General features: G+C 65.7%; 1 protein-coding gene across 1 annotated transcript in view; it reads right to left on the reverse strand.

Annotated features, from left to right (window-relative positions):
- Nucleotides 1–14,118: 14,118 nt before the first annotated feature.
- The window catches only part of SKI (SKI proto-oncogene), a gene marked incomplete at its 5' end in the record, with an annotated part of 57,533 nt that continues 44,526 nt past the window's right edge, over nucleotides 14,119–27,125 (reverse strand). Inside the window, 6 exons of the mRNA XM_082417790.1 lie at nucleotides 14,119–16,063; nucleotides 16,631–16,861; nucleotides 17,440–17,741; nucleotides 17,849–18,111; nucleotides 18,586–18,701; nucleotides 18,780–18,899. Of these exons, the coding sequence (XP_082273916.1) occupies nucleotides 15,875–16,063; nucleotides 16,631–16,861; nucleotides 17,440–17,741; nucleotides 17,849–18,111; nucleotides 18,586–18,701; nucleotides 18,780–18,899 (1,221 nt within the window). The 3' untranslated portion in view covers nucleotides 14,119–15,874. The remainder of the gene's footprint in view (nucleotides 16,064–16,630; nucleotides 16,862–17,439; nucleotides 17,742–17,848; nucleotides 18,112–18,585; nucleotides 18,702–18,779; nucleotides 18,900–27,125) is intronic.

Genomic DNA, 27,125 nt, shown 5'->3' on the forward strand with positions numbered 1-27,125 from the left:
GTGGCGGCTCATCTGGGCGTCCCAAGGAGGGGTGGCCGGTGGTGGCTGGTGCCCTTCTCGGCTGGCACGTCTGCAACATCCACGCTCTCCCCGGGGTGAGCCCAGGCCTGGCGGTCCCAGTCCCCCGGCCACAAAGCCCTGCAGCAAAGCCGGCCCAGCTGACCTCTCGGCCCAGCACTGCCCAGAGCCCGGCCAGCCAGCGCCTGCCTCCCCGCCGTCCCTGCCTTGGAGGGTGGCTCAGGGGCCCCGCTGGCAGCCTGGAGGTCAGGACGGCTCCCAAACGAGAAATCAAGAGGCCGTAGGCAGGTGATTGGTTTTCCAGAAACCAGAGGCCGTGTCTGCAGGGACCGCTTGTCAGATTTTACAGCTGCCTCTGAAATGCACCCCCAGCCAATCAGCCAGGTCTGGGGCTCGGGGGATAGAGCAGGGGACACACCGGGAGGCCTGGGGGCAGCCAGACGTGCAGTCACGTGGAGGAGCCGGTGGAGGGGCCCGCACCTGCCAACCCCCTACTCGGGGTTCAACCACACTCCAGACCCCGGATCCAAAGCCTCCGCCCGGGGCCCCCAGATCTCCCTGCATCCGCACGGGGCTGGGCTCACCCCCTGCCTCGAAGCCCATGACCTCCTCCTCATCCTCTCCCTGACCACCTGCTGCCCTCACGGAGTGTGAGGAAGGGGGAGGGGACACCCAGAGCCCTCAGCCCCTCCCTCACCGGCACAGTCACCCCTGGGCCCGAGTGGATGGGCCCGAGCTCCCAGCCACGAGGATGGAGCTGCTGCTTCCCATCCGAAACGCCCTGCTGACCCCACGCCCCTCATCCCGCACCCATTTCCCTCCTATGCTTGCCATCTGCAACCTTCCCCTCACCAATGAGCACCCCACCCCCATCTCAGTGCTCAGAGCAGGGCCACCTGCCCCAAGGGGCTCCAGACACCAGACGTGGCCCTGGCAAGGCCCCCCATCCCCTTGACTCTCAGCCCTGGGGCCCGGGGCTCGGGCCGCCCCCCACCTCCCGGGAAGCTCGCTGGCTCCTGGTCTCCCCTGGCTTCAGCAGCGGTGGCGCGGCAGCCCCTCGGGCGTCCAGGGCACCGTAGACCTGATGTGCCCCACACCCGCTCCTCCTGCTCGGCTGACAACTACACAGTCTTCTGTCGTTAAGGCCCAAATCCTCCGCGTCCGCCTTTGTTCTCTCTTGCTCTGTGGTCCACGCCCCCACCTCAACCCCAGCAATCCTGCAGGTCTTCAAGGTGCATCCCCAGCTGACCCCATCTCACCACACCCAGCACTCGCCCTGCCCCTGACGTCTCTCCTCCACCAGAAGGTGACCCCACGGCTCGCTGCCCCTACTGCCCCCCTGCTCCCTGCGTCCTTCAGCCAAGCTGGGCACGCTTCTGCCTCAGGGCCTTTGCACTTACTCTTCACCTCACAAGGCCTTCCCCACCCCAGCTCCAGCAACACGGCCTCCACGCTCCCCGCTTCCTCTTTCATCTTCTGCACGTGTCACGGGCTAGGACGCCGTGTGTTTCACAAACCAATCTCCCAAAGGGTGGGCCTTTCTTCAGTTCTGTACACCAGCACAGCTCGGCACCTGGTGCAGCGTGTGGCCTACACAAGGCACCCAGCGGGTATTTGCAACGAACGGGTGAACGCGGAGCACCCAGTCGGTGCAGCCGCTACTCCAAGCCGGGCAGCGTGGAGGCACTGGAGACAAACAGGCAGAGGAGGTGTGCAGGCCGGGGTGGCTGGGGGGGGACAGCTGGAAGGATGGGTGGAAGGGCAGACGGACGGATGGACGGATGGTGGGTGGGTGGGTGGACGGATGGAAGTATGAATAAACAGAGGGATGGATAGAGGGATGGTGGGTGGATGGATGGGGATGGATGTAATGAGGCATGGAGGGAGCAGAGGTCCATTTGTCTTTAGGACGTAGGTCTATGTGGAATAATTATGTTCTAACGTGAAAGGCAAGAAGAGACTGATGATCAAAACCAATCCAAAGCCCGAGAACCCTTCACCCTTCCTGCTTTTCTCTTAGTAGGTTTCCCACCCAATTTTCCCTCAATACACCTGCCTCAATACACGGTCAGCAGATGGGGCGGCCGGGGTGGAGCTGATCCCCCTGCAGGACCAGGGGAGCTGAGCCCCGGTCCCAGGCGATCCTCCCCTCTGCTCGGTCCCGGCTCCCAGAGCAGGTGGAGCGGCTGGGCAGTGAGCCCCGCCAAGGGCCCGCTTCGGCATCAGGAACAGAGAGGAATGACAGCCAGTGAGGGAAAGGGGGTTCCAGGACCTCCACGATGAGGGAGTTGATGCAGTTCTGAGCCTGAGACGTGGGGTGGCAGCTGGGGAGCCTGGAGCAAGCCGCATCTGTCAGCCTCTTTCTGGTTCGACGAGCTCAAGGAGCCACAGATGCTGCCAGCCTGGTCCAGCAGGGCCTCCGCCTCTGAATGTCTGTCAGGAGAGGACAGGCTGCGGGTGTCCCAGCAGTGAGTTCCCAGAAGGGGCCCGTCCTCGGGAACCCCTGACTCCTGCATCATGCCTGGGCTCCTGGGGGCTCTACCCCACCCAAAGTGCGTGGAGGCAGACGGAGGGGGTGCAGGACGGCGCCCCCTCCGGAGGGTGTGGCAGGTGAGCTGCAGGGGGCGGTGTCCACACAGGGCTGCGTGAACCCCGTGGGTAGAGCCCTGGCCAGGACCCCATGCCCTTGAAAATCCCCTAAGACAGCTTCCTCCAGGCCCCGTCATCCACCGGCTCCATCCCAAGACTCGGCAAGTCGCTCTGCAGCTCCTTCTTCGCATCAAGATAAAACCACACTTCTGTCAAAAGAAAAACAATGAAAATGATGTTTCAATTTAAAAAACAAAAATGCTGGAAACAGAAGCAGCTGCTGTGTTTCCCACACGCCCGGGTCAGGAGGCATCTTCTGGGGCTGAATTCCAAATCAGCACCACGGTTTTCAGTCCCCAAACCCAGGGCAGCAATTTCAAGGTCGCCGCCCCACAAGGACAACGCGGGCCTCCCGGGACGCGGGGCGGGGGCTGCCCATCGTGGGTGTCCCCGCAGACTTGGAGCGAAGCTGGCTGTTCAAGTTGGCAGCCTCTGCAAACACAGGGCCCACGAAACCTCCTACCTTCCGAAGCCCGAGGGCAGGGGCTGCTTGGAACCTGGGAGGTGGGCTAGGGACAGGACCGGTCCCAGGTGAAAGGCGCTGTCCCCTGCTCCTCCCCTCGTGCCCACCCTCTGCCAGGAGTCCTGGGTGGGGGGCGGGCGCGGCCCCAGGGACCCGCCCAGACTTCTGCTGAAGGTGGGGGGGTGCGGGGGGATTTCGACACCAGAGGCACCACCTCAGCCCGTTAGGACCCCCCAGTCCTCACACTGTGTCCCACAGACAAATCTGTAGAAAATCTGAATTCTCAAAAAAAAAAAAAAAAAAGAGGGAGGGTCAGCAGAAGCCAGAGATGCTGGCCCGGCCATTACACCAGCTGGAGGAGGAGCTCGGCGGGAAGAGCGGGGTCCTGAGAGGGGCAGCACCCAGCCTGGACCACGAAAGGCCAGAGCCGCAAGGCGGCCACAGGCAGGGCCCTACCTGGAGACAGTGCCCCCAGGCAGGCGGGGGCTCCGGCGGGCCTGCCTCTCGGGGGCGGCTATGCGTCTGCCTCTGGCCTGGAGAGCCCCCCCCGCCCGGGGCCTTCTCCTCAGAGGCAGGCAGGCCTCTTGGGAGTCTCCCAGGAAAGCAGCACCAGTGGGCCAGGTGGGGCCTCCAAGCCACCCTCCTCCACACCGGGATGGGGCAGGCAGGCGGACAGAGGCTGATGGAGGGCTGCCTTGAGGCTGCCCCCCACATGCCTTACACCCCAGGAGGCTACACGGGCTCCAGCAGGCTCAGGGAGGGGGCTCCTTTCTTCCCTGGGCCTCGACGTCCCCGGTGGACCCTCCTCCTGCCTCTGACTTCTGGGGCTGGGGATTGGCTCCGGACGGTCCACTCACGGAAGGGACATTTACCGAGTGACAATCACGCGCCTGAGTCCTAGCCAAGCCCCACCAGGAACAGAGGACACCTTCGTTCCTCGACTGGAGTCTGGAGCCAGAGACGAGGGACACACACAGAGACGGGAAGAGATGGGAGCGGTGGGGGCACCTGCCCTCTGCCCAGCCCACTTCCCAGCAGGGCCTTGGCAGGCACAGCCCCTCAGAGCACCCAGCGGCGGCCTGGTACCAGACCTCCCAGCCTCCCCTCCCGCTGGCCGGCGGGTCGCCCAGGATGCCCCCGGCGGAGGCCTCCCTTCTCCGCAGCCCGGGCAGGCCGCCTGGTCTCGGTGCCAGTCGGGTGGCGAGGCCAGCTGTGCAGAGCAACTCCCCCACCACCCCCAGGGAGGGCTTCCCGGAGGGCGCAGGGGGGCCAGCCCGCCAGCCTGGCTCCGGGGCAGCCTGGCCCGCTCGGTGAGCTCGCTGCTGGCCCGAGGTGCCCTGGGAGCCCTCGGTCCTGGCGGAGTCGGCGAGGGTCTCCAAGTCTGTTTCAGCGACACCACTGGGGGACACAGACAGCTGCCCGTGGCGCCCCCCCCTTCTTGCCCCCTCCCTTCAGGGCAGGGGCAGCCACTGAGGGCCAGCCCGGGGCCTCTCTGATGGAAGAGCCGGGCTGGGGCGGGCACAGGGGACCTTGGGAGGCAGGTGGGGAGCGGCTGCCGCGGGCCCCTCTCCTCAGGCCCGGGACTGCCTCGGGCCCTCAGCAAGCCTGGGGGCGGCCCGGGGGCAAGCGAGCCAGGCGGTGACCCACACTGGCCGCAGCTGCCCCAGCCCGGGCTCCTCTTGGCGCGAGGCCCTAGGTCTCGAGGCGCGGGCGGGCGCCCCACTGCCACGGCCGGGGACGTTCTCTGATGGAGACTATAAATAGGTCTGTCATGGGGACACCAGATGTGCGGTCTCAGCCGGCAGGCCAGCCCTCCCGCCCCACACGGCCCCTGAGCGGGATCGCTCCCCCAAACACGGACACCCGTCCTCCTGGTAACCCTCCCGTCCACAGGGGTTCAGAGCACTGCCAGTCGCCCCCGGCCCTGCCCCCTGCACACCCAGCAACAGGAACCAGGACAGGTCCCTCCCACAGATGCGGCTCCAGAGCCCAGTGGGTGGGACCACCTGGGGAGGGGCCCGGGAGGAGTGCTGTCCACCCCCCGCCCCCCCCCTCCCCGAGCCCTCAACACCCCTTGGCCCTCCACGCAGCACAGATGCCAGCCTGGCCGCGTCAGCCACGGGGGCCTCTGCACCAGATCGAGGCCGGGCTGGCCCCCCAGGGGTTTCTCATCCTGTGGGCTAATCCTTGGTGAGCCCCTCTCGAGGACCCCACTAGAAAAGAGGGCAAAGGTGGAGCAGAGATGAAGGGGAGGCTTCAGGCAGATGCCCAGGTCAGGGCTGGGGGTGCACCTGGAGCACCACAAAGGCCCCCGATCTGGAAAGAACCTGCTGGCCAGCGAGCAGCCCAGACCTGCTGTGAGCTGGGGCGGGGGGTGGGGTGGGGGAGGACCCAGAGGCAAGGCAGGGCCTGGGGAGGGGGCCCCAAGTACCGGACAGCGCCAGGGAGAGGAAGGGTGTGCAGACGAGGGGATTACCATCCTGATGACAGTGAGGCCTGGGGACAGAGGAGGCCAGGCCTAGAGAAGGCAGGGACGGAGAGAGGGGCAGGGGAGAGCATTTCTACAGGGGGAGCAGGTCATGCGAGGCCTTCTCTGGTCACATCCTTGAAGGCGCATCCCACCTCCCACCCTGGGGGCTGGGGTGTCCTGGGGCTTCCCCACCCCCACCCCCCTACCCCCGTCCAGAGGAGGTGCTTACCCCCCCAGCAGTTCTAGGGGACTAGGATCAACTCTGCGCCTGCATGGGGGGCAGTGGGGAGGGACGGGGCCCAAGGCCTCTAGGGAGCCCGGGCAGGGTTCTGGGCACAGGGATGCTTTTCCACACCGGTGGGAACGCGCTGCCCAAAGTTCGAGGGGTCTTCAAGGATCCGTTTTCCTTCGGATCTGGCATAAAAGGCAGGCAGTCCCCCCAGAGAAAAGGGCACCCAAGCAGGCTGAGCAGAAACCTCCTGGGGAGGGCGGGTTCGGATGCGGACCCCGGAGCAAGCCCCTCCCACCGCTCGGTCGGGAGGTGCAGTTCCCGCCTCTGCCGCCGGGGGTCGCGCCGACACCCCGGCCCCCCTAGGCCGCGCGGCGCTCGGATGCGTGGACACGTCAGCGCCCGCCCGCCCCCGCAGGGGAGACGCTCGGAGCGCGTGGGGAGCCCCTACCTTACCCCGGAGCGAGGGCGCGGGGGCTCCAGCCCAACGTGCCCCCAAGGCCCCTCCCCCCACAGGGTACCCCTCTGTCTCCCCCCATCGCGCCTCTCCCCAGCGCGCAGGGCGGGAGGGGAGGGGGCACTTCCTGCCGCCCGCTCCCTCTTTCCCGAGCGCGCGCCACCCCCAGGCCCCGGGCCCGAGTGCCCGGGCTGCGGGGTGTGGGTTGCCCCGGCCCGCTCCGCCCCCACCCCGGTCCGCTCCGCCCCCACCCCGGTCCTGAACCTGATCCCGCCCCTCGCGGTGGGTGGGGGGGGGGGTCGATCTCGCGGCGGCGGGGGAACGCGCGGCCCCACCCCCGCGCCCGGCGCAGGCGTGGAAAGGAGGGGCCTGGGCGGGGACGGGCCGCCCCGTCGTAACCCCATCTCCGACCCCGCCCCACGGCCGGAAGCGCCGCCGTGCCCACCCCCGTCGGAATCGGAGGCGGACGGAGCCTCGCGCCCCCCGCCGGGCAGGGGGAGGGGAAGTGAAACCGGGCAGCGGGGCCCGGGGGCCGCGTCGGGGTTTCTGTAGACGCGTAATCGGAAACTGAGGCCACGGGGCGGGGGCGCGGCAGCCGCGCGGCCCTTCCGGACCCCGGCCGCCCGCGTTCCCGCCACCCCCGCTCTGCCGGGGAAGCCCCCCTCGGCCGCGGAGATGGGGCGCAGCATCCTCCCCTCTCCAGCTTCGCTGGATCTCAGGAGGCAGCTCCGGGGAAGGAAGTGGGGGGATCTGCCCTGTCCCGACTGGAGCGGGGCCTTCCTGGGGAGGGCGTAGCCCACCGCCCCTGTCCCCGCAGCCCGCCCCCCAGGCTCCTAGCACCGCCCACGAGGGGCGCACACCCTCCGGATGACTCACTCCGGCGGAGACACCCACTCCCTGCCTGACTCACTAGGTGCCGGGCCCCACACGGACACCCCGTGCTGGGGGTGCATCTCGGGTTCGCGCTCTGCACCCCCATCGGCACGTTTGCTGGGCGTCCGAGACCCGCGTGACTCGGGAGAGGCCTCTTGGGGTGCTGCGCGGCCTTGGCCCAGCAGGGCGTGGCCCCCGACCCGCAGCCCTAGACTCCGGACCGGGAACCCGGAGCCGCGTGCAAGGCAGGCGGCAAAGGTGCTTAGGTTTACCCCAAAAAGGGCCTGCCAGGGGCCTCCGCACCCAGCCCGCCTGCCACCGCCCCCCCCCCCCCCCCACTCCCCGCCCGGCTTCCGGCCAAGCCGGAAGGAGCAGGAATTTGGAATGTTGGGAACCAGCATTATAATTCTCCAGGGGTTTCTCCGCCCCCGCCCTTCCCCCCAGGGGTGGGCGGGGCAAGGGGAGGAGCCTAGTCTGCCTCCGACGAGGCGGGGTGGTACCTCCAGGGCCGGGGGCCACCCTGGCGTGTGGCCGAGACGCGGTCTCGCGGGTGCCGCGTAAACCGGGGCTGGGGGAAGGCCCGGGTGCCCGGCCCACCGCCAACCTCAGGCACTGGGGCGCAGGAAGGCGGGGGCGAGGCCCGAGTCCTGGCAGGGGTGCCTGCAGGGAGACCGCACTGGGCGGAGGAGCCCCGACCAGCTGGGCCTCCCAGCACCGGGCGTGTTGGAGCAGCCGCTTGCCTTCCCGCCGGGGAAGCAGTTGTGGGGAACGGCAGACGCCCCCAGTGACGGGGCCAGTGACACCTGCCTGGCCGCGCCGGCTGCAGCCCTCTGGACACAACACCACCCTTCCCCGGCCCGGCCTTGGCAGGGAGCCTCCTCCACAAACCACCAGAGCCTTTTCTGGGACTGTTTTTCTTAGAAACAGGAAGTTGGGGTGTGGGCCACACGTCCCCCAGGTCAAGGCCCCACCGAGGGCAGAGCAGGGTGGGGGTTTGGACCCATGGGAATTCGCCATCCTGCCCGGCTCCTGCAGCCCTCTGGCGCCCGACGGAACCCCAGGTGTACGCAGACAGAGGAGAGGGGAAGGAAACAGGACGACCTGGCCTGGCCGCCCGGGCTCTGCTACCCACCCGGCGCCAGCCCCAGCACTGGGTCACTTGGGCCTCTCGGTGGCACCTCCACGAGTCCGGCCCCGGGCGTGTAGAGCGGGCGCACTGGTGCTCTCCTCCCGGCCCCAGCCCCGCAGCCGCTCGCCCGAGCAGAGCCTGCCCCCCAAGGCCAGGAGACCCCTGCCCCAGACGAGATGCCGCAGCCGTCCTGGGCCTGAAGACCTGGGTCACTGACCCCATCCCTGGTGGATCAGCCCCTTCCTCTTCTCCAGCGGAGCTCCTGGGCCCTGCGTCGTGCTCACTGGGCAGGGTGGGGCGTCTTCTTCTCTGCTCCTGCCCCGTGTCTGACGCTTTCTCGTGCTCACAGGTGAGCATCTGTCCCGGTGGTCCCACTGCCAGCCGCTCTGGCTGGGAGCCCCACGGAGGGCACTGTGGACACAGCCCTGGATGCCTGACCCAGCCCGCCTGGCCTGGCCGTGCACCAGGCCCAGCCAGGGTCACCAGCTGGCCCCACCCCACCCGCCTGGCCAGAACAGGGAGGTTTGATTTTGGAGGGTTTCAGGATGCAGGCCTTCCTTCCAGGCAGGCCCCCACCCGCACCCTCGTTGTGGGCCTGGGGACCCCAGGGCCGCAGAGGATGGAGCCCAGGAGGGCCTGTGGGGTGGGCCCTGATGCAAGTCTGTGCACACTCGATGCCCAGCTTGCAGGGCGCCTGGCACCTTCTTCTCCTGACTCGGTGGAGGGACCAGAGGGTTCTGAGCGTGGGGGAGGGGTATGTGTGGGGGGAGGAAAGCTGAGGGGCAGAGGAGGGGGAGGGCGGGCACCCGACACTAAGCGCGCGCTGCCAGGGCTTTCCCTACACGCCAGGTTGCAGACCGCACAGCTGCGCCCACGGCCTGCCTGGGTGCAGGGGGGACCCGATGCCACCTGCCTCTCTGGGGCTGCAGGGGGCACCGGTGACGGGGCGCTGCCAGGTACCTGCCTCCCCTCTCTGCTTGGGTTTGCTGGACTCAGGTGGCCTTGGACATGAATGCTCTGATGGGGGCCTTGCAGAGAAGGCGACCTCAGGCTCCCTCCCACACAAGGTGCCCTGTCCCTGGAGGTTTCCGGAACAGGCCTCCATGGCAGCAGGAGTGACCTGGGAGAGAGCTTGGGCCGAGCTTCCTGCCTGCAGGGGCTGCCAGGCCAGGCGCAGAGCAGGAAGGCCCGACCCCAGCCCGGCCGGACACCTGCCTGGCACAGGACGCTCCATGACAAGCCAGGTCGGGCTGGCTCCACCTGCCTGCCCACCCCCCTGCTGTGCGGCCACCTGCTCCGGGGCTGGGAGCCCCAGCGGCCCTGGCCCCTGGCACAGGCCTGGGCACAGATGGCCCTGTGTGTGAGGCCTGCCTGCAGGAGCACGTCCTCAATCCTTGGGGGCGGGGCCGGCAGGCATCCAGACCCCCAGAGTTCTGTCCCCGTGTCCCTCCCAGGGTTGCCCGTCAGCGGGCGGGCAGACAGGAGGCTGCAGGGCTGCTGCCACCCAGAGCGTAGTGGGTTTCTGTGGGGAGGGGTCCAGGGTCCCTTCCGAGGCCCTGGTTTCACATCCTGCTGACAGCCCCACCCCTTCCTGAGGGCACAGACTGTCCTGGGGGCCGGGCCAGCCTCCCTGTTCCCTAGGGGATTCCACCTCCCTGCGGGGAGAGGGGGGATTACCCAGGTCACCCAGAGTGCGGCCAGGGCTCCTGGCCAGCCCCGGTGGACCACCAGCTGCCCGGCGGCCTGGTGAGCACAGTGTGGGAAGGAGGCCTCAGGGATCTCGCGAACCGCCCTAATCTGACTTAGACCCGCTCGTGGAGCGCTCCGACCATTCTCTTCTGGCCAGCAAGGAGGCGTGACCCTGCGACAGGACAGGCAGAGACGAGGGGGCAGGGGCAGGCTGGGGTCTGGGGCCCACAGCTGGGCTCTGCTGGAGGTGTGGGTGGGGTGGAAGCTGGGGGCCACACCGAGGGCCAGGGGCTCGGGGAAGGGAGGACGGGCTGTGCCAGCTGTTGCTTAAAGGGCAGGCGGCTTCCTCTTTCCACGAGGGCGCGCCTGGCATCCGCCTCCCCGGATAAGGGCCCGGCGCTCGGCCTGCGGTTGCCCCCTTTGACCGCAGGACGCTGGGTAGGGGCTGGGGGGGCCAGACTGTGGCTCTGGGGCCGGCAGACTGGAGGGGTGGGGACCCCAAGACACAGGCAGGCACAGCTGAGAGCCGAGGGGGCCGGGGCGGGGCCCCCAGCTGCCAGTGACGGAGCAGAAGTGAAAGCCGGGGGGGGGCGGGAGCCGCGGGGCAGGGACAGAAGCTGGGGAGGCGAGGGGGTTCTCAGGAGCACCCCGCCCTGGGCTCACTTCACCCCAGGCCTCGGGGGACTTGGGAACTGGCTCCAACGTGGGGGGTGGGCCTGCCGAGAGCTGCCGGTGCAGGGACACTCGCTCCAGCCCAGGGCCCTGGGCAAAGGCCAGGCTGGGGGATGGCCCCGTGGGTCCCTACAGCGGCCCTTGCTGGTGTGACGGTCCCGAGCCTGGGGACCCAGAGGTGAGGGGTGGGGCAGGGGGCTGCCAGGAATTCCCGAGGAGGGGTCCCTCCCTCCCCGAGGGTCTGATCTCCTCTCCCTGAGCCCTCGGGGTGCCCTGACCCCTTCAGCATGGGCTCGGGAAGGGAGTTCTGAGCTCAGACGGCTCCCATCCTGTCTTCTCTGGGCTGGGGGTGCCCAGAGCCCTTGAATGCCATCAGGTTACACCCAGAGGTGAACCCAGAGGGAAGCCCAGGGCAGCGCAGAAAGACGGCAGAGCCCAGAGCCCCCGGGAGCTGCCACCGGCCCAGCTCCAGACCCCCGATGGGCTGAGCACCACACTGGCCGTGGACTCCCCCAGCCCCAGAGGGCCCCCAGTCTCCCTCGGGAACACCTCCCCCACCCCCCCATTTCCCTGGCCGTCAGGACCATGGGTGTTACGTGGACCGCCCAAGCGGGGAGCCAGGGTGGAGCCGGGGGCCGAGGGGCTGGGCGCTGGCGGCCAGAGGTGCTCTGGGGAAGGGTGAGGAGAGGCCGTCGCCAGGCGGAGCCCAGACCGAGGCCTCGCGTCAGCTCTGGGGACAAGCGCAGACTGCGGAGCACGTGGCACCCACGCAGTGGAGACAGTGCCGTGCAGGGGCGGCAGATCTGGACACGGGACATCACCCCCAGTCACACCACCCAACCCTGCTGGGCTCAGTGGAGGTCGTGAGGAAGGCGTGCGTGTCCAGCGTTGGGAGTGGCAGGGCCTCAGCTGCCCTCAACTGGTGTCCATGCCTGCAGTACCCCCGACGGGCCGCAGCGGACGGCTGACCACTCAGGAGACCCCAGAGGATAGTGCTGCGCAGCACCCTGGATGTCCAGGCAGAGGCAGTGGTCAGGTGGACGAGGGACCGCACGGCCCAGTAACATGGCCACAGTGTCCGGCCACCGGCCTTTCTCCTGCTCTCCTCCCCCCTCTGGGTACGTGGGCCAGAAGCGCTCCCTGGGGGCCATGCCTGCCTCATCTCTTGCAGGGCAGTGCCCCAGGGTCCAGCCCTGCCCGGGGAAGGGGGGCCCTCAGATTCTGACTGATGGCCCTACAGCTCAGTGGAAGGCCACTCCTGAGAGGGACAGTAGTCAGGCCCAGGTGACACCTGCACCAGGGGGGAACAGAGGGTATCGGTGCCTTGGCCGTGCCCCATTCAGGTGGGTCTGTCGCCCACACCACTGGGCCCAGGGCCCCAGGCACCGCTCTCGGGTCCAATGCACGGGCGGGAAGGGGGCGGGGCTGCAGCTTAGGGCCCAGCCTGCCTCCCTTCCCCTGACCTGTCCCCGACCCTAGGTGGCACCCCATGACCCTGGACCTTGGGGCAGCTTTCTCCTGGGCCCTGCTGTCCCCCGCCCCAGCCTGGCCTGGGTGGAGTGAGCTTCTGCTTCCACACTACAGGCCATCGTGCACCCCTCCCCGGGGGCTCCAGGGGAGCACTTCTGGGCCCAGGTCTGGGGGGCTTCCCAAGGCTGGGGAGAGGAGTAGAAACCCGGGAGCCCTCCCAGGCTGGGGTGTGTTTTCTCCAGGTGACCTGTGAGGCCCCACAGCCTGGGCTGGGAGGCCGGACCTAGACGGCCAAAGGAAGCCTAGTGAGGTGGCACCCTGGGGCCCAGAACCAGGGGCGGGGCGGGGCGGGACGGGGCTGGGGCGAGGGGGTCCTGGGGAAGCCCCCAGGGAGTCGGGCAGGCGGGGGGTGGCCCTCTGCTCATCCTTCAGGGCAGCACATTGGGGTCTGCGGTTCTGATGCCACCTGGCCCCCTCCCCGTTAAAGACGTGGGGCAACTCTGCAGGGAGCTGGCCATCTACCCCCGGGGGACAGGCCTCCAGGCCCCATGGGGGACAGGCCAGGAAGGGCCCCCAGCCGACGTCCACAGTACAAGGAGGAGCCGCAGCTTGGCGTGACCTTGAGGGAGAGGGATGGAGGGCGCCCCAGCTGGGACCTGCCCGCGTGTGCCCCGTGTCCACTTGGGGTCAGTGGAGACTGAAAGGCCCCAGGGTCGGACCAACCGGAAGACAGGCGCCCCTTCCCGGGCTCAGGCCTAGATGGTGGCTGGAGGAGGGGCAAGGAGTGCTGGAGAGGAGGGGCTCTGGGGTGGCCAGGCGAGTGAGTATCTTACGATGTCATCTGTTTGGGGAGGGGCGCCAAAGGACTAACGGGTACACAGAGAAATAGAGAAATATGCCAAGCTCTTTTTTTCTTTTTAAATCAGGCATTTATAAACAAGAAAGCATACATTAATTACATAAAAATAGTTTTCGAATAGTGAGTAAGTCATCATATTGTCATTAGCAGCAGCAAAGGAGAGAAGGGGACGGCGATGCAGACGCTCCCGGCGGGTACGAGGGTGGAGCTGTGGTTTTTTTCCTTAATTGAAAAAAAAAGTGTTGTTTGTGACTCCTGACTTAAAGCAAGAACAAGACGGCCTCCCCCAGCCTGGTGGGCGCGGCAGGCGGTGTCGCCCAGAAAACCGGCTCGAGCCGGTGGGCATGTTCTGCCTCAGTTAGAAATAACCCAGAAAACAAGACAGCTACCAGGTAAGAAGAGAGTCCCGGCAAAGGACCCACCACGTACACGTATGATACACGAGTATCAGAGGAAAAAATATTTACATGGTCGCTTTGTACATTGGCGAGTTCTGTACGAAAAGCAGGATATTATGTGAGTTAGCTGCTCCATAGATATGAATGTTATTGCTGTTGTTTTTTCCCTTCGTTAAAAGTCTTCTTTCAGCATAGAAATAATGAGTGATTAAACTGAATACACGATCATTTCGATAATGGGTATTACACAGGGGGAGAGTCAACAGCCTACGGGAGAGTGCCTCTTCAGAAAAGAAACGCAACTGCAGCTGCACGGCAGGAGCCCGGGGACCCTGCCCCCGAGGACGGGGACGAGGACAAGGGTGGACAGCCCCATGGCCGGCCTCACCCAGGGGCCGCCACCGGCGCTGGCAGGCCAAGGGACCTCGGGGCAGGCCTGAGTCCACCACCCCACCTCCAGCTCTTCCCGACATCTGGGGACCAAGCCGGACAGTGGCGGCGTAGACCCGATGGCCGAGACGTGCGGGTGACCGGAGGGGACAGAGCGCGGGTGAGGAGGCGCAGCGGCCCCCACTCGCAACTTGGAAAAACGTATCTCCCTCTGGAGCCTAAAAACTCAGAAAGTAAACGGAGCAAAGCAGGTGGCCTCGGGCGGGTCCCGGGGGCCCTGCGATCTCACTACGGATTTTCAGACTTGGCAACAGAGCACAGCCGCACAGAAGCACACTGACACGCTTAACGCTTTGCTCCAACTAAATCATTTACTTTCCCTTGAAGAAATGACCGCAAAAACACAACTCTGGAAAAACAAAGCTAAACACAGCATTCTGAGTGTTGCGTGACACAACCGACCCTCTACACGACACGGTAATAATGCCCATCGGTGGATATACGTATGGCAGAGGTTTTAAATTCCATGCATACAGATTTAATAACTGCAAAGAAAAACAGAAGCAAAAAAATTTAAAAAAGAACAAAAAAAAAAACAAAAAACAACAACAACAACCAAACAAACGCTGCATATACACGATGTCCCTTTTGCATTGCACTTTAGAAGGGGGGCCGGCAGCACCCGGCCCCCACCCAGTAAACCAAGGGCAAAACCCCACTGACGATGCCGTCACCCGGTCTCCGCTCCACTCAGCGGTCGCGGCACCACCCCCGGCCACGCTCGCAGCTGCCGGGGTGCTGGAACGGAGTCGGGCAGAGGGTTCTGGTAAGATCTCTCCATGTAAATAAATACCATGATTTTAGGACGGGCAGCCACCTCGTCTACTGGGAAATCATTTTTCAAGCTTGGGCATAAGAAACCTTATACAATTCGCATACAGTTGAGAGTAAACGAGATTATTTGGAATAAATGCAAGTAACTCATTGTGATAGTGGCAGATTCAATAGCTACTGAAGACATATTTTGGGGGTAAAAAGACAAGTCAGGGTTTGCTGTACAAGATGCTGGAAGGCACAGAACTACCCCCCGAAGTTCAGTTTTTGCATTTTCGTTTTCGTGTGATTCCCTTGTTCAACCAAGCACCAGAGGGGTTTCTAAACACTTGAGCACTTAGGATGTGAATGCTCTATAAATCGGTTTGCAGTATTTGAAAGTAAAAACCTCAGTTAACTGGGGAATAAAAAGAGAAGGGAAGATTTTTGACAAAGTGCAGTTCTAAATATACGTTTAAATGAACAAACAAACAAAAAGAAAAAGTGAAATAATGCTGTGTTTTGTTCCAATGCTGCAGCCTCAGTCCCCAAACAGAAGGAGCAACGCTTGCCGAATTGAGAGGGTTGCCTGGTCGAGGGCGCGTGTGCCCAGCCAGCGCGGACCCGTCTCCCGTCGCCTCCAAGCACACCTGCGGACACACCTGTGGAAGGCGGGCGGGTAAGGCGGCAGTGTTCCAGCTCATCGTGCCTGTGCGGTGCTCTCCGTGCCCTTCCCGGTGGCAGCACAGGAGACGGGGGTCCTTATGGCTGAAAAAATAGACTCTGGAGAAAAACCCTTTGTGTTGTCACGCGGCCGCGGGCGCGGACGAGCTGCGATGGCTTCGAGGGGCAGGGCGGCTGCCACCCTGGCTCCCTTGCGGGTCCTCAGGTGGCGTCACGTGTGGGTGGGGCTTTTAAAAGTTAGTCATTAAAAAACATGTTGATTTCTTTGAATATCAAGTCTCCTTATGGGTTTTAAATAGCTTATCACAAAAGTGTAAATGTTAGAACGATCCGGCAAGCGGAGGGCCAGCTGCAGCTACCGAGCTGGCCTCGGCTCCGGCTGCAGTTGGGGACCGGCTTGCTCGCTTGACCTTGGCCAGTAGAAAATTTTGCAGTGGATTCCAAAAGTATGTGGTTCCAAACACTTGCTTGGTTCTAGGCACAGTAAGACGTTGTGCTATATGGACTGGGGCTGGGGGGGCGGGGGTGGGGGTGGGGAGCAGCCCCGCCGGCACGGAGCCCCCAGCCCCGCTGCCCGCCCGCCCGCCCCGCACAGCAGGCAGTGGGTCCGGCTAGGGCTCCAGCTCGGCCGTGCTCTCGCCGCCCGTGGCCTCAGAGCGGGGCCGCGGCCACAGCTGCTCCTGCAGCCCCTTCACCACCTTCTCCAGGTGCTCCCGGGCCTCCCGCTCCCGCAGGAGGTCAGCCCGCAGCTGCTCGCGATCGGCCTCCGCGTGCTGCAGCTTCACCTGCAGGTCCTCGATCTGGAAGGGGACGCCCCGCGTCAGCCGGGCCCGCTCCCCACCTGGCCGCCGCCCTGGCCCCGGCCTGACCCTCCGGCCCATCACAGAGGCTCGCCACACCCGCCGCCCACTGGACCCGGGCTGGTGAGGCTGGCAGGGCCTGGGGGAGCTTCCCGGGCGGCACCAACCCTGCCCGCAGAGACCCTGAGTGGGGGAACTACCCGAGCCCCGAGCGCGGCGGCCTCGCGCCTCTCAGCCTCCTGGGCCCGGCCCGGGCCCCCGAGGCGGCAGTGAGGCCGGAGCAGGGGCTACGTGGACCCCGTCTCCCGACCCCAGGTCAGGCAGGGCGGCCAACTGGGACAGGCTGAGACTTTTAACGGTGCGTGAGGGTGTGGGTGCAGCCCTCCCCCCAGGACAGGAGGTGAGGAGAGCCTGGGGCCAGGACACCCCCGTGGAAGGAGAACCCCAAAGCCCAGCAGGGCCGGGCCGGGCCGGCCTGCAGGCTCCCCACGCCCAGGGCGGCCCCGCGAGGAGGGGAGGGACCCTGAGACGCCGACGGCGCGCCCGCCCTCCCGGCGGCCCACGTACCTGGGCCGAGTACTTGGCCCGCAGGCGGCCGGCCTCGCAGCCCTTGTCGCACACGCGCGCCTGCCGCGCCTGCTCCAGCTCCCGCTTCAGGCGGAGCCGCGCCTCGTTGGCCTCCTTCATCTTCTTCTCATTCTCGGCCCGGAGCCGCTCGATCTCCTTCCGGAGGCTGCGCTTGGCCTCCGTGGCCTCCCGCAGCTTCTCCTTCTTGGCCACGCGCAGGAACTCCAGCTCCTGGGGCGAGGGCGCCGGCTCAGGGGCGCCCTCACGCCAGGCCTCCCCGGCCCCGGCCCTCCTGTGCCCACTGCGCACAGCCCGAGGGGAGCCCCTGGGGCCGGGGGAGGGGGCTCACCCAGGCATCGCGCCATCTGGGGGCCCCGGGGACCCTACGCGGCCGGATGGAGAGGCGGCGGCCCTTTTCGGGGTCTCACCCCCGGCCCCCAACACGCTCACGGATATGCACGTGGGGAGCCACACCTCCAACCAGAACCAGGAAACCGGTGCGGGTTTCCGAGAGAGTGGTTGAAATGGGGCTCTCGGGGCTGGCAGGGCTGTGCTGCGCTGGGGCCACGTGTCAGACGCTGGCTGAGGTGTGAATGCAGCTGAGCCCTGGGGTGACAGACCCGCCCTCGGCAAGGTGGCGCACAAGGCGACCAGGGGGCTGATGGCACAACCGCAGGGTCTCTAGCCCCCGCCGGGAAAGGAAGCAGTCCCGGGTGGAGTCGCCCGGAACCGGTGCGCGAGGGGCCGGCGGGGCAGCGCCCGCTCCTTCCCCGCACACTCGTGCCCCCGCCGGCCCCCGCCCGCCCCACCTGGTGGAGGCTGCGCTTGGCCTGCAGCGCGGCGCTCAGCTTCTCCTCCTGCTTCACACGCATCTTCACCACCTCGTGCAGGAACTTCTCTTTGGCTTCCTTGGTGTCCAGGCCGCCCTCCAGGGCCTGCCGCAGGTGCTCCAGCTCCACCTCCAGCCCGCTGCTCGGGGCGTCGGCGGGGGCCGCGGCATCGGGGGCGCCGGGAGCCGCAGGCAGGGCAAGCAGGCCTGGGGAGCTCAGGTCCTTGGCGGAGCCGGATGAGGTAAAGGACGGGGAGGAGAGCGAGGACAGGGAGGAGGTGACTGCAGAGGCAGACAGACGGAGGTGCGGGTTAGCAGGGCGTCCGCCCCCAGGAAGGGCCGGGCGGGCGCCCCCCCACACCGAGGGCAGGTTTGCGGGCCGCACTCACACTCCTCTCTTCCCTCCACCTCCACCTCGGCCTCCGAGTCCTTGTCCTCCTCTGGGGCAGGCCCGGGTGCCGGCGTCTCCGGGGCTCCAGGGGTGTCCACCGTCAGCTTCCGCTTCCGAGGCTGGACGCAGCTGGTGACGGGCTCGGGGGCCCGGGAGACGACCGTGGCGCAGGGCGGGCTGCTCACCACCTTGTGCTGGGCTGGCGGTGCTAGGGCCACGTTGGGGGCCACGCCCGTCTCAAAACTCTTGTAGGAGTAAAAGCTGCAGGGGTGCGGCGGGCGTCGGGCCCTCGGCATCTGCCCCCCGCACCCCCTTGCCCCGCCCCTGTACCCCTGCGCCCCTGCACGCCTCCGCACCCCCGCTGCACACCACCCCCCATCGCTGCCCCGGCTCCCATGGACCGCGTGAGGACGCGGACACTACAGCCCGGGGCCCTGGGGGAGCTGCAACACGGCGAACGGCCACACCCAACGCAGAGCGCAAGGCCAACTCCAGACGCCACTGAAAATCCTAGCTTCCCCCCCGCCCACCCCCCATGCCATCAAAGAACCAGCACTTCTGCAACTGCCTCGACTGGAGGGCTGGGGATCTGACACACAGCCTCCAGACCACATGCCCGTCAAGCTCAGTGATGATTAAAGTGGGAACCTGCTTCCCCGGCTGGTTCGGGGCCCCGCAGCAGGGTCAGGCTGAGCTGGGACGCGGACATGCCCATCACAGCTGGCGGGTACTCACCTGTCTCGAATCAGGGCTGGGAGGTGTGGGGAGAGCTCTTTGTCACTCGCAGAAACCGCAGGGGACCAGGGTCGGAAGGCAGAGAGGCGCTGGCGAGGGTGGATGCAGCCCAGGCTCTGTCGGGAGAGAGGCGCCGTCAGAGGCCGGGCCCCGGGCCGCCCCGCACGCCCGCCCCGCACCGCGCAGCACAGCACCTTGCTGGAGGAGCCGGCCAGAGTCCGCAGCCAGCCACACTGCTTGTCCTTCTCGGAGGACGTGGGGTGCTGGGAGGGGGCGTCGTCTGCTTTTCTTACGGAGGCCGGGGGCTCGGAGACCTGTGAGCAACACAGAAGTTCCCGTTGGCAGGTTGTGAGGGGTCCCCCGGGGCCCAGCCTCAGACACAGCGGAGCACGAGGCGTGTCCAGGGACGCGTACACCCTGCCCGACTCGTCACCCAGGGCAGGCCCGGCCCCACAGCAGTGCTGCACACGTGCCCACCGGGCACTGGTGCAAGACAGCAGGAGGGACCCCTGCTCCTACCCTCGGGCCACGGCCGGTCTGGAAGAGGCAGCCCGGCGGGCAGGCTCGCTGGCCGAGTGTAGGGCCCTGTCGGCGCCACCCGGAACTTTCCAGGGGTGCCACGCAGCACCCCCAGAGTTCTGGATTTCACCACACGGAACTAACTTCAGAAACTCCCTGTGGGCCTGGGGCAGCTGCACGGTGGGCTGGCAGGGCAGCCCTGGGCCATGCCCCCTCCCCGCCTGAAGGAACATTCCCAAAATGAACTGAGTGTGTTCAGCTTGACAAGGAAGCCCCCTCGACTTTCCCAAGTCTTGCTGTCAGGGGAAGGAAGCTTGGGACAGTGACCCCGGGCCCAGCAGCCGCGCGTTGTGTCTGCTGGACGCTGTGGTCCAAGTGGCCTTCTGCTGGTGTCAAACTGCCCCCCAATCTGCCGGCACCAGAGTCCTGAGGACACAGGGTCCCTCCCCAAGAAAACAGAACAGTCTTTGGAGAAAGGACGGTGCCTCCCACCCCCGGCCGGAGCCTGGGCGTGTCCGGGAGGCCACTGAGGGCGAGGGGCTGGGGGACAGTGCCCATGACCCCCGGGCCTGACCTCAGGAGGGGTGGGGGGGATGGGGGGGAGGGGCTCCTTCCGCCCCAGGGGGCACTTGGAGAAAATACTGAACGTCAGAACTGGCCCGAGAGTCAGCAGGGCCATCACCACAGAACTCAAGAGACAAGGGGCAGGCTGGGCCAGGCCCCCCAGGGTGAAGGAGGCAGCACGCGTGGGTGTGTGCGCAGGGGGCCGCCCCCGACCCCGCAGCCAGGGAGCCAGGCTCCCTAACTCTGCTCCAGGCACCGTGTAGCCCTCGGGCCCCAGACCTGTGGGACTGGACGGCGAGGCTCTGGCCTCGGTCCCCGCACGGGGCAGCTGTCCCAACAGCCTGCCCACCCAGCCCCAAGAGACGGCGCGGGGGTCCTACAGACAGCGGGGACCGTCTGCTCAGACCTGAAAACACTCACTCCGGAAAGAGAGGCCCACTTGGTGCTGCTTTTCAGGGGAAAGGAGTCGTGGTGATGCCTAGACCGGGCGACACCCACAAGGGTGGGGTTTCCTGTCTGAGCCCAGTTCTCAAGGGAGACAAGCCACAGCGGCCCCGCCGGCTCCTCCGATTCCAAGAAACCTCAGGGAGCCTCGTGGCGGGTGTCAGTGCACCTCGCGGCAGGGGCGGCTTCCCACTTGGGAGAAGGGCCGGAGCCTCCTGCCCCCGCCTCACCCCGAGCCCTGGTCCACCCAGGACGCAGGGAGGCAACTCGGGAAGCCGAGCAGCCCGTGAGACTCCCGACCCCGGCGTGCCTGCCATGAAGCTCAGCCAACCGGTTACGAAAGTGAGGAAGCAGCGGAAGAGGAGCTTGTGGACCGAGGCTGGGCGGGCACGGGGCTGCCAGGGCCCCGAGGGAGTGTGGCCTCCTCAAAGCCCTGGGAAGGACGGGCCGGCGACAGCAGGCGGTCGGGGACAGAGCTGTGCGCGGCAATGGCCGCACGTCCCCCCTGTGCGAGGAGGTGAGCCTGTGGCCCCCCGGCTCCTGACCCCGCTGGGCGCCTCGAAGTCCAGGACGCTCCCCAGCAGCGGGGCTGGGAGCCCGTGGCCACGTCCCCACACTCGAGGACCCGGGTGGGAGCACGCGCCCCGTGCACACGCCCCAGGGCAGGGGGGTGTGCTGCCTGACGGAGAGGCCTGTGGGGACAGCGCCAAGACGTGGGTCCCAGGAGACACCCCGCCGCCACAGGGTGCCGTCACCACGGAGGACAGGACACGCGTCTGCCCGTAGGGCGCTCCCCGCTGTGGGGTCTGTGTGTCACCCAGGGACCTGTGTACGTCTGCAAGGATGTGGGGGTACAATTTGGGAGTGCTGTCACTCCCGTGACTTTCATGTCCGGCCAGGCCACGAGTGTCAGCCAAGTCAAAGGCACCAAACCGTGGGGTCCGCGGGATATGGGTGGAGTGGGGTCTGGATGGCTGCTCGGACTGTGGCCACCGCCAGAGACCAGCGCAACGGCAGCAGGCAGACCGGGGGGGGCTTCCAGCGTCCCCCACCTCGTGCTCCCAAGGGCCATACTCAGTGCCTGAGCCCCAAAGGCCCTGCAGGCCAGCCCAGCCAAGCAAACCTGGGGGCTCCTCCCTGCAGGCAGCAGGCCCTGGACCCGCCGCGGAGCAGAGCAGCCTGCACCCTGTGCTGAGGCCCAGAGGTGGGGAAGGGGCGGAAGGAGGGCTTTGGGCCATCGAAGACGAAGCTCACCCTGGGTTTCTGAGTCCCCACCCCCAGCGCTGCACTGAGAGCCCCAGGGTCCGGCAGCACGAGGGCCTGGACGCTGGGCCCTGGCCTGCACATCTGGGGACCTCAGGAGCCCCCGGATGCTGGCAGTCCCCACGCCATGGGCCTGCCCTGCCGCACTACGCTCCGTTTCTTATGCCCTACACCTTGGACATCTTAAAACAAAGCGACAACGTACACGAGGCAGGAAAGAAAGGAGAAAGAACATTCCAGATGCAGCTCGTGGCACCGGGCTGAGGCCTGAGCGCACAGCGTGACGTCCGCACACACAGAGCGCTGGGGCATCCCATCCTCCGTGTTCCCAGCTCTGGGGCGACCCTGGCAGTACAGAAAGGCGGATGCCACTAACCGCAATGCAGGGCCGGGGGCCAGCAGGGCACAGAGCCGCCCAGAGCTAACCTGCACGGGACAGAGCAAGGGAAGCCCAGCAGCAAGGGCAGGACCAGCCCCAAAGGGCCTGGGGCTCGGAGAGGAAGGCTCAGACTCACGGCCTCGAACACAGACACGCGGGCAGGGCTGAGGGAGATGCCGCCTGAACACAGCGCAGCGGGGCTGCCCGGGCTGGGCCCAGCATGGAGCACGTAGGAGGAGTGAGCGCCACCCAGGCGCTGCCCGGCGGGAGCAAGCGGCCACCCAGAGCACCTCCCTGCTCAGGTCCACGACTGCATCCGCGAGCCCCCGTGGGACGTGCGGGTGACAGGGCTCCACTCGCCCAGACGGGCGCCGCGCTGCCCTGAGACCCACCACCTGCGTGGAGGCAGGCTCTGTCCAGGGCGCCCCGGGTCACCAGGATGTGGGGCCTCCCTGCACCGCCCAGGGGGCACACGCACCTGCTCAGGGCCGCGCACACGCGAAGCTCAGCTGTGCGGGCTGCGCACTGGCAGCCGCAGGAGAGCAGTAAGCACCCGCCTCCCTGCGCCGGGTTGGTCTGTGTTCTCGCAGCGCAGAGGCGTCCCCTCTGGCCTCGGGGCCTGAGGCCGGGACGCCCGCTGCCCTGGGCGCTCTGCAGGGCTGAGGGCGGCTGGTACCCACACGCCCTCTGGTCCAACAGCGCTGGACGACGCGGCTGGGGACCAGGTGGGAGCGCCCACCCAGTGAGGCCTGCGCCACTGGCCAAGGAGCACGGCCTGGATGGAAGACCTGCCCCACGGAGGAACGACACTTGGCTCCCCCAACTCTTTGCTGGGGGCGGGAGTTCTGCCACCTCGGGGACCAGGCCCAGATGAGGGTCCGGCCAGGCACTGTGCTCGGCCAGGAAGCGACACGCACTGTCCAGCGGCCAGATCCTGGTCGTCAACTTGTTAAGAAGAAGAACATCAGCCTCGGCGTCACCCCCTGCCCCCCAGGCCCGGGTTGACCCAGCCCAGCCAGCAGCATGGCGCGCCTCCTGCCATCAGATACAGGAAGAGCGCCAGCCTCTCCATGGAGGCAGCGAGCAGCCTCCACAGATCAACCCGAGGGGCCACGTCCCCACCTCTCGGGTGTGAGCACACACCTTCCAGGTGAGCAGGAAGCCCCCCGGGAAGCTCACACAGAGCTGGGGGTGTCCTCCAGATGCATGTGCCCTGCTGTGCAACGTACCTGCCTGCACCCCCTCCTCCAGCCCTCCTGCACCCCCTATATCATCCCCTCCCCATCACCCTCTCCCGCACCCCGCACCCCTCCATCATCCCCTCCTCCACCTCTTCACCAGGCGGCGGCTAGTGTGCAGAGCTGCCATGCGTGCTGGGAGAGCAGCCAGTCTCAGACCTGACCTGCAGGCAGCAGCTCCCCTTTGCCAGCTCACAGTCCGACAGATTCTGCACCAAAGGCCTGGGCAGGCCGTGCTAGGGGCTGGGAGAGCGTCTCACCCACCGTCCAAGGCAGCTCTAACTTCAGGGAAGGGCTCCGGGAAGCGCCGGGAGGACCGGGTGGGCGTGGGGAGAGTGACCGCTGCCGGGTCCCGTGCAGAAGGCAGAGGCCGAGGGGCAAGACCACTGGCCGCCAACCTGCAACACCAACTGCTCCAGGAAGCTGTGACGACGGCCCAGAGCCCGGGGCACCTCCCCCCCGGCCAGTGCGGGCGAAGCAGCAGGATCACCCGAACGCCCAGGCCCTCGCCCAAGGGCCACCGGTCAGGACGGAGGCGTCCAGGGCTGCTGGACCGGCACTGCCACCGTCACGAGCTCATTTTCCACGTGGCGGGAAAGCGGTTCCTTGAAAGGACACAACCCAAACCTCCCCTCTGCTTCTCACGTCCTCCCCCGGCTCTCGGGGTGTGGGCGGCCAGGGGCGGCCCCTCCCGGCTCCCGAAGGCCAAGACTGTTTCTGTACAGCTTCCCTCCGATAAACTGCTTCCTTAAACCATCTCAGAGAAAACCCGAAGGTGAAGCGCCTGGAGGAACCATGAGGGCTCCAACGGTGTGAGCCCCACCCCCAAGGAACTGCTTAGACGATACCAAAGCACAAGGAACCAAAGGTGAAATAGGAAAGGGGGAATTCAGCAAAATCCGAACATTTGTGCTTCAAAGAACACCATCAAGAAAGTGAGAAGACAACACACAGAACGGAAAAAAACCTTTGCAAATCACCTCTGATAAGAGACCTGGATCCAGAACACACGAGAACTGCAACTCGAGAGAAAAACAACCCAACTCAAGGGCGAAGGCCTTGGATAGGCGTTTCTCCAAAGAAGGCACACACACACAGCCAACAAGCACATGAAGATACTCAGGGTCACTGACCATCAGGGAAACGCACCTCACACCCATTAGGACGGACGGCTATGGTCACAACCAGAAAGCAAGTGTCGGTGAGGATGCAGGGAAATCGGGAGCCTGTGCGCCGCTGGCAGGGATGTGACCCGGGGCAGCTGCCGGGAAAGCTGCTGTAGAACCACCCCGCGACCCCCAGTAAATACCCGAGAGGACTAGAAAGAGGAACTCAGACGTGGTACCAGAATCTAGACCGAGTGCACAGGAATATGTTACCTCGTACACCTGCACGTGAATCTACAACCATCTCAAAAAGAAAGTAGAATTTAAAAAAACACCATGAGGTGCCCCTTCACACTCACTAGGACGGCTGTAATTGTTGAAAGGATGGACGCTACAAAGCGTCGGTGAGGATGTGGAGAAACCGGAACCCTGTGCGCTGCTGGTGGGGAGGAACAGAGCTACAGGCGCCGCGGGACAGTCTACAGAACTGCCACACAGTCCAGCAACTCCACTCCTGGGCTTTACTCACGATTACTGAAAACACACCCACAAAAAAATCAGACACGGGTATTCACAGCAGCATTATTCATAATAGCCAAAGAGCGGAAACGTCCCAAGTGTCCATCAGTGGGTGAATGAAAACCCAAAACGTGGTCCCGTCCATCCACACACCGGAGCATCGCTCGGCCTTGATGAGGAGCGAGGCACAGACACGCGACACGGTGGAGCCGTGACAACACGGCGCCCAGTGAGAGGAGCAGACACGAGAGGCCACACGGTCCCATTCCCGTGAAACGTCCAGAACAGGAAGTTCCGCAGACAGGAAGTGCATCGGTGGGTGCTGGATGATGGGGGGCCCACGGGGTACGGGTTTCTTTCAGGGTGATGGAAATGTTCTAAAAGTAGACAATGGTGATGGGTGGCATATACTAAAAGTCACTGGATCATACTCTTAGAAAGGGTGCATTTGATGGCATGTGAATTACATCTCAATAAAGCTATTACTAAAAATATCTATTAGAAAAATAAGATGAACTGTTGGTTGAAAAGCCAAACCACTGAGGATCGAGGGTTCCTGACTGAGCAGCCCGGGGAGCCGCTCAAGGCCCATGGCACCGAGACGGCGTCAGAGGTCAGGCAAGGTCCCGGCGGGGCTGGCATCCACTGGGCACCTGGCCAGGCAGCCAGGGCACGTCCAGAGTGACAATGTGGCCCTGGCCAGGGTTCCATGGCGGGTGGGTGTGGGGCTGCACACAAACGCAGAGGCTCGGCACGGAGGGCGGCCCCGAGGTCCTGAGGCCCACCCCGGCCCCCGCCTCCCAAACCCTGTGGCCCGGCGTCCTGGCAGTGGGCGCCCCGGAAGCCCCGCCCCGGCTGGCTCTCTCAAGCCTGGTGCCACTTCACAGGTAGGGTCAGAGGGCGCTGCTCAGGCCGCCGCCTCACAGAGCAGGGGGCAGGAGAACCTTCAGCGCGTTGGCCGGCATCCACCTGCTCCCCCCACCAGCACCCGCCCTCTGGCCCTCCCCGCTCTGTGCCCCGACCCTCAGCAGCTGAAGGCCCAGGTCCCCTGCCAAGACATGGGCACGTGGGCACGCCCGGGGTCGGCACCCAGGGGCAGCACCCTCTGGGGGATCAACTCGGCATCCCCTGTGGCCCCATCAGCATCTTATGAGCCACTCGGAAGACAAAGCAGTCCCCCCGCGGCTCCCAACCTCAGGGACCTTCCACCCACAAGAACGAGCCTGCACCCCCCAGACTGAGGCCTCAGAGCCAGCAGGGCCTCAGAAAAGTAGTGAGAGACGTTCTTACAAATGTACAAATCGGCAAAAACGTGTCTACGGAGCATTTTTTTTAAAGTTACAGACGTCATATGAAAACCACTTAAAAAAAAAAAAACAACATAGCAATCTTATAAAAATAAGAAAGAAAAAAAATTTAGGAATCTTAATACAACACATCTATTTCTAACTAAACCTTAACATGGAATTCCACTCCTAACTGATATTGCTGAGTTAGAAAGTCACTGCTAGTCTGGAGCTGAGGCAGGACTGAGGGTCTGTCACCCGGATTCTAGGTGATGAACAAGACACACACTGGAAGCATTCCTGGGATTTCCAAGCCCCAGGACAGGACCCAGGGGGATCTGTCCCCCAGAGCAGGGACAGGTGAGTGTAAGTGACCGCAGCCCGGCGGGGGCTCGAGGCGGCGGTCCAGGGAGGGCACGGGCGTGGGGCAGGGGTGGGGGCAGGGAGCCTGGGGTCTCCCCGTGACCCTCAGAGAGCCCCACGGTCCAGCTGCTCCTTTTGCGATCTTCCTGTCATTTGGCGGATCAGCAGAAAAACAGCCAGGACCACGAACAGAGACGAAAAGTTCCTGCTGGGCAGCATCGGGCCTTCACAGCAGCCCGCCCCCCCCTCTCCAACCCCCGCTGGAGCCGTCACAGCCTTCAGGCTGGGACCCCCGGAGATCGGCGGGGGCAGCCGCCGCCAGCCCCGCTTCTCGGCCCCGGAACCCCCGTCCGCACACTCTGACACTGGAGAAGACAAGCGAGCGTCCCCTCGGTGTGGCGCTGAGCCCAGGAGGAAACGCCCACGTCACGTGCTGGCCCAGGAGGCCCACCAGGCGGGGGAAAGCCCCTCAAGAACCCATAACCGTGGACCTGCACGGACCCCTAAGAGGGGCAGACGCCCACAGGCCCTACACGCAAGGAGCACAGGGTGGAAACACCCAGAGAGACCCAGCCGGAGCGGAGCAGACACAGAGGGAAGCTGTGCGTGTGGGTGGGCACCAGCGCCGGGCAGGCACGTGGCACCCCGCAGAGCGGCCCTGCTCTGCTGGACTCTCCCGCCCGGGGTGAACCCGGTGCCCACGGGGGCCAGAGCAGCCCCGCTCCTGCAGCCACGTGGACCCACCGCCAAGACCGGGGCCAGCCCTGCTGGGCCCCTGAACCCCTGCCCGGGGTGGGCGCAGCAGGGAATTGCAGGCGCCTTCCTGCAGGGATGCCCGCCTCGCCTCAGAGGGAGGCCG

The sequence above is a fragment of the Balaenoptera physalus genome, assembly GCF_965194825.1.
Source record: "Balaenoptera physalus genome assembly, chromosome: 1".
NCBI lineage: Eukaryota > Metazoa > Chordata > Mammalia > Artiodactyla > Balaenopteridae > Balaenoptera > Balaenoptera physalus.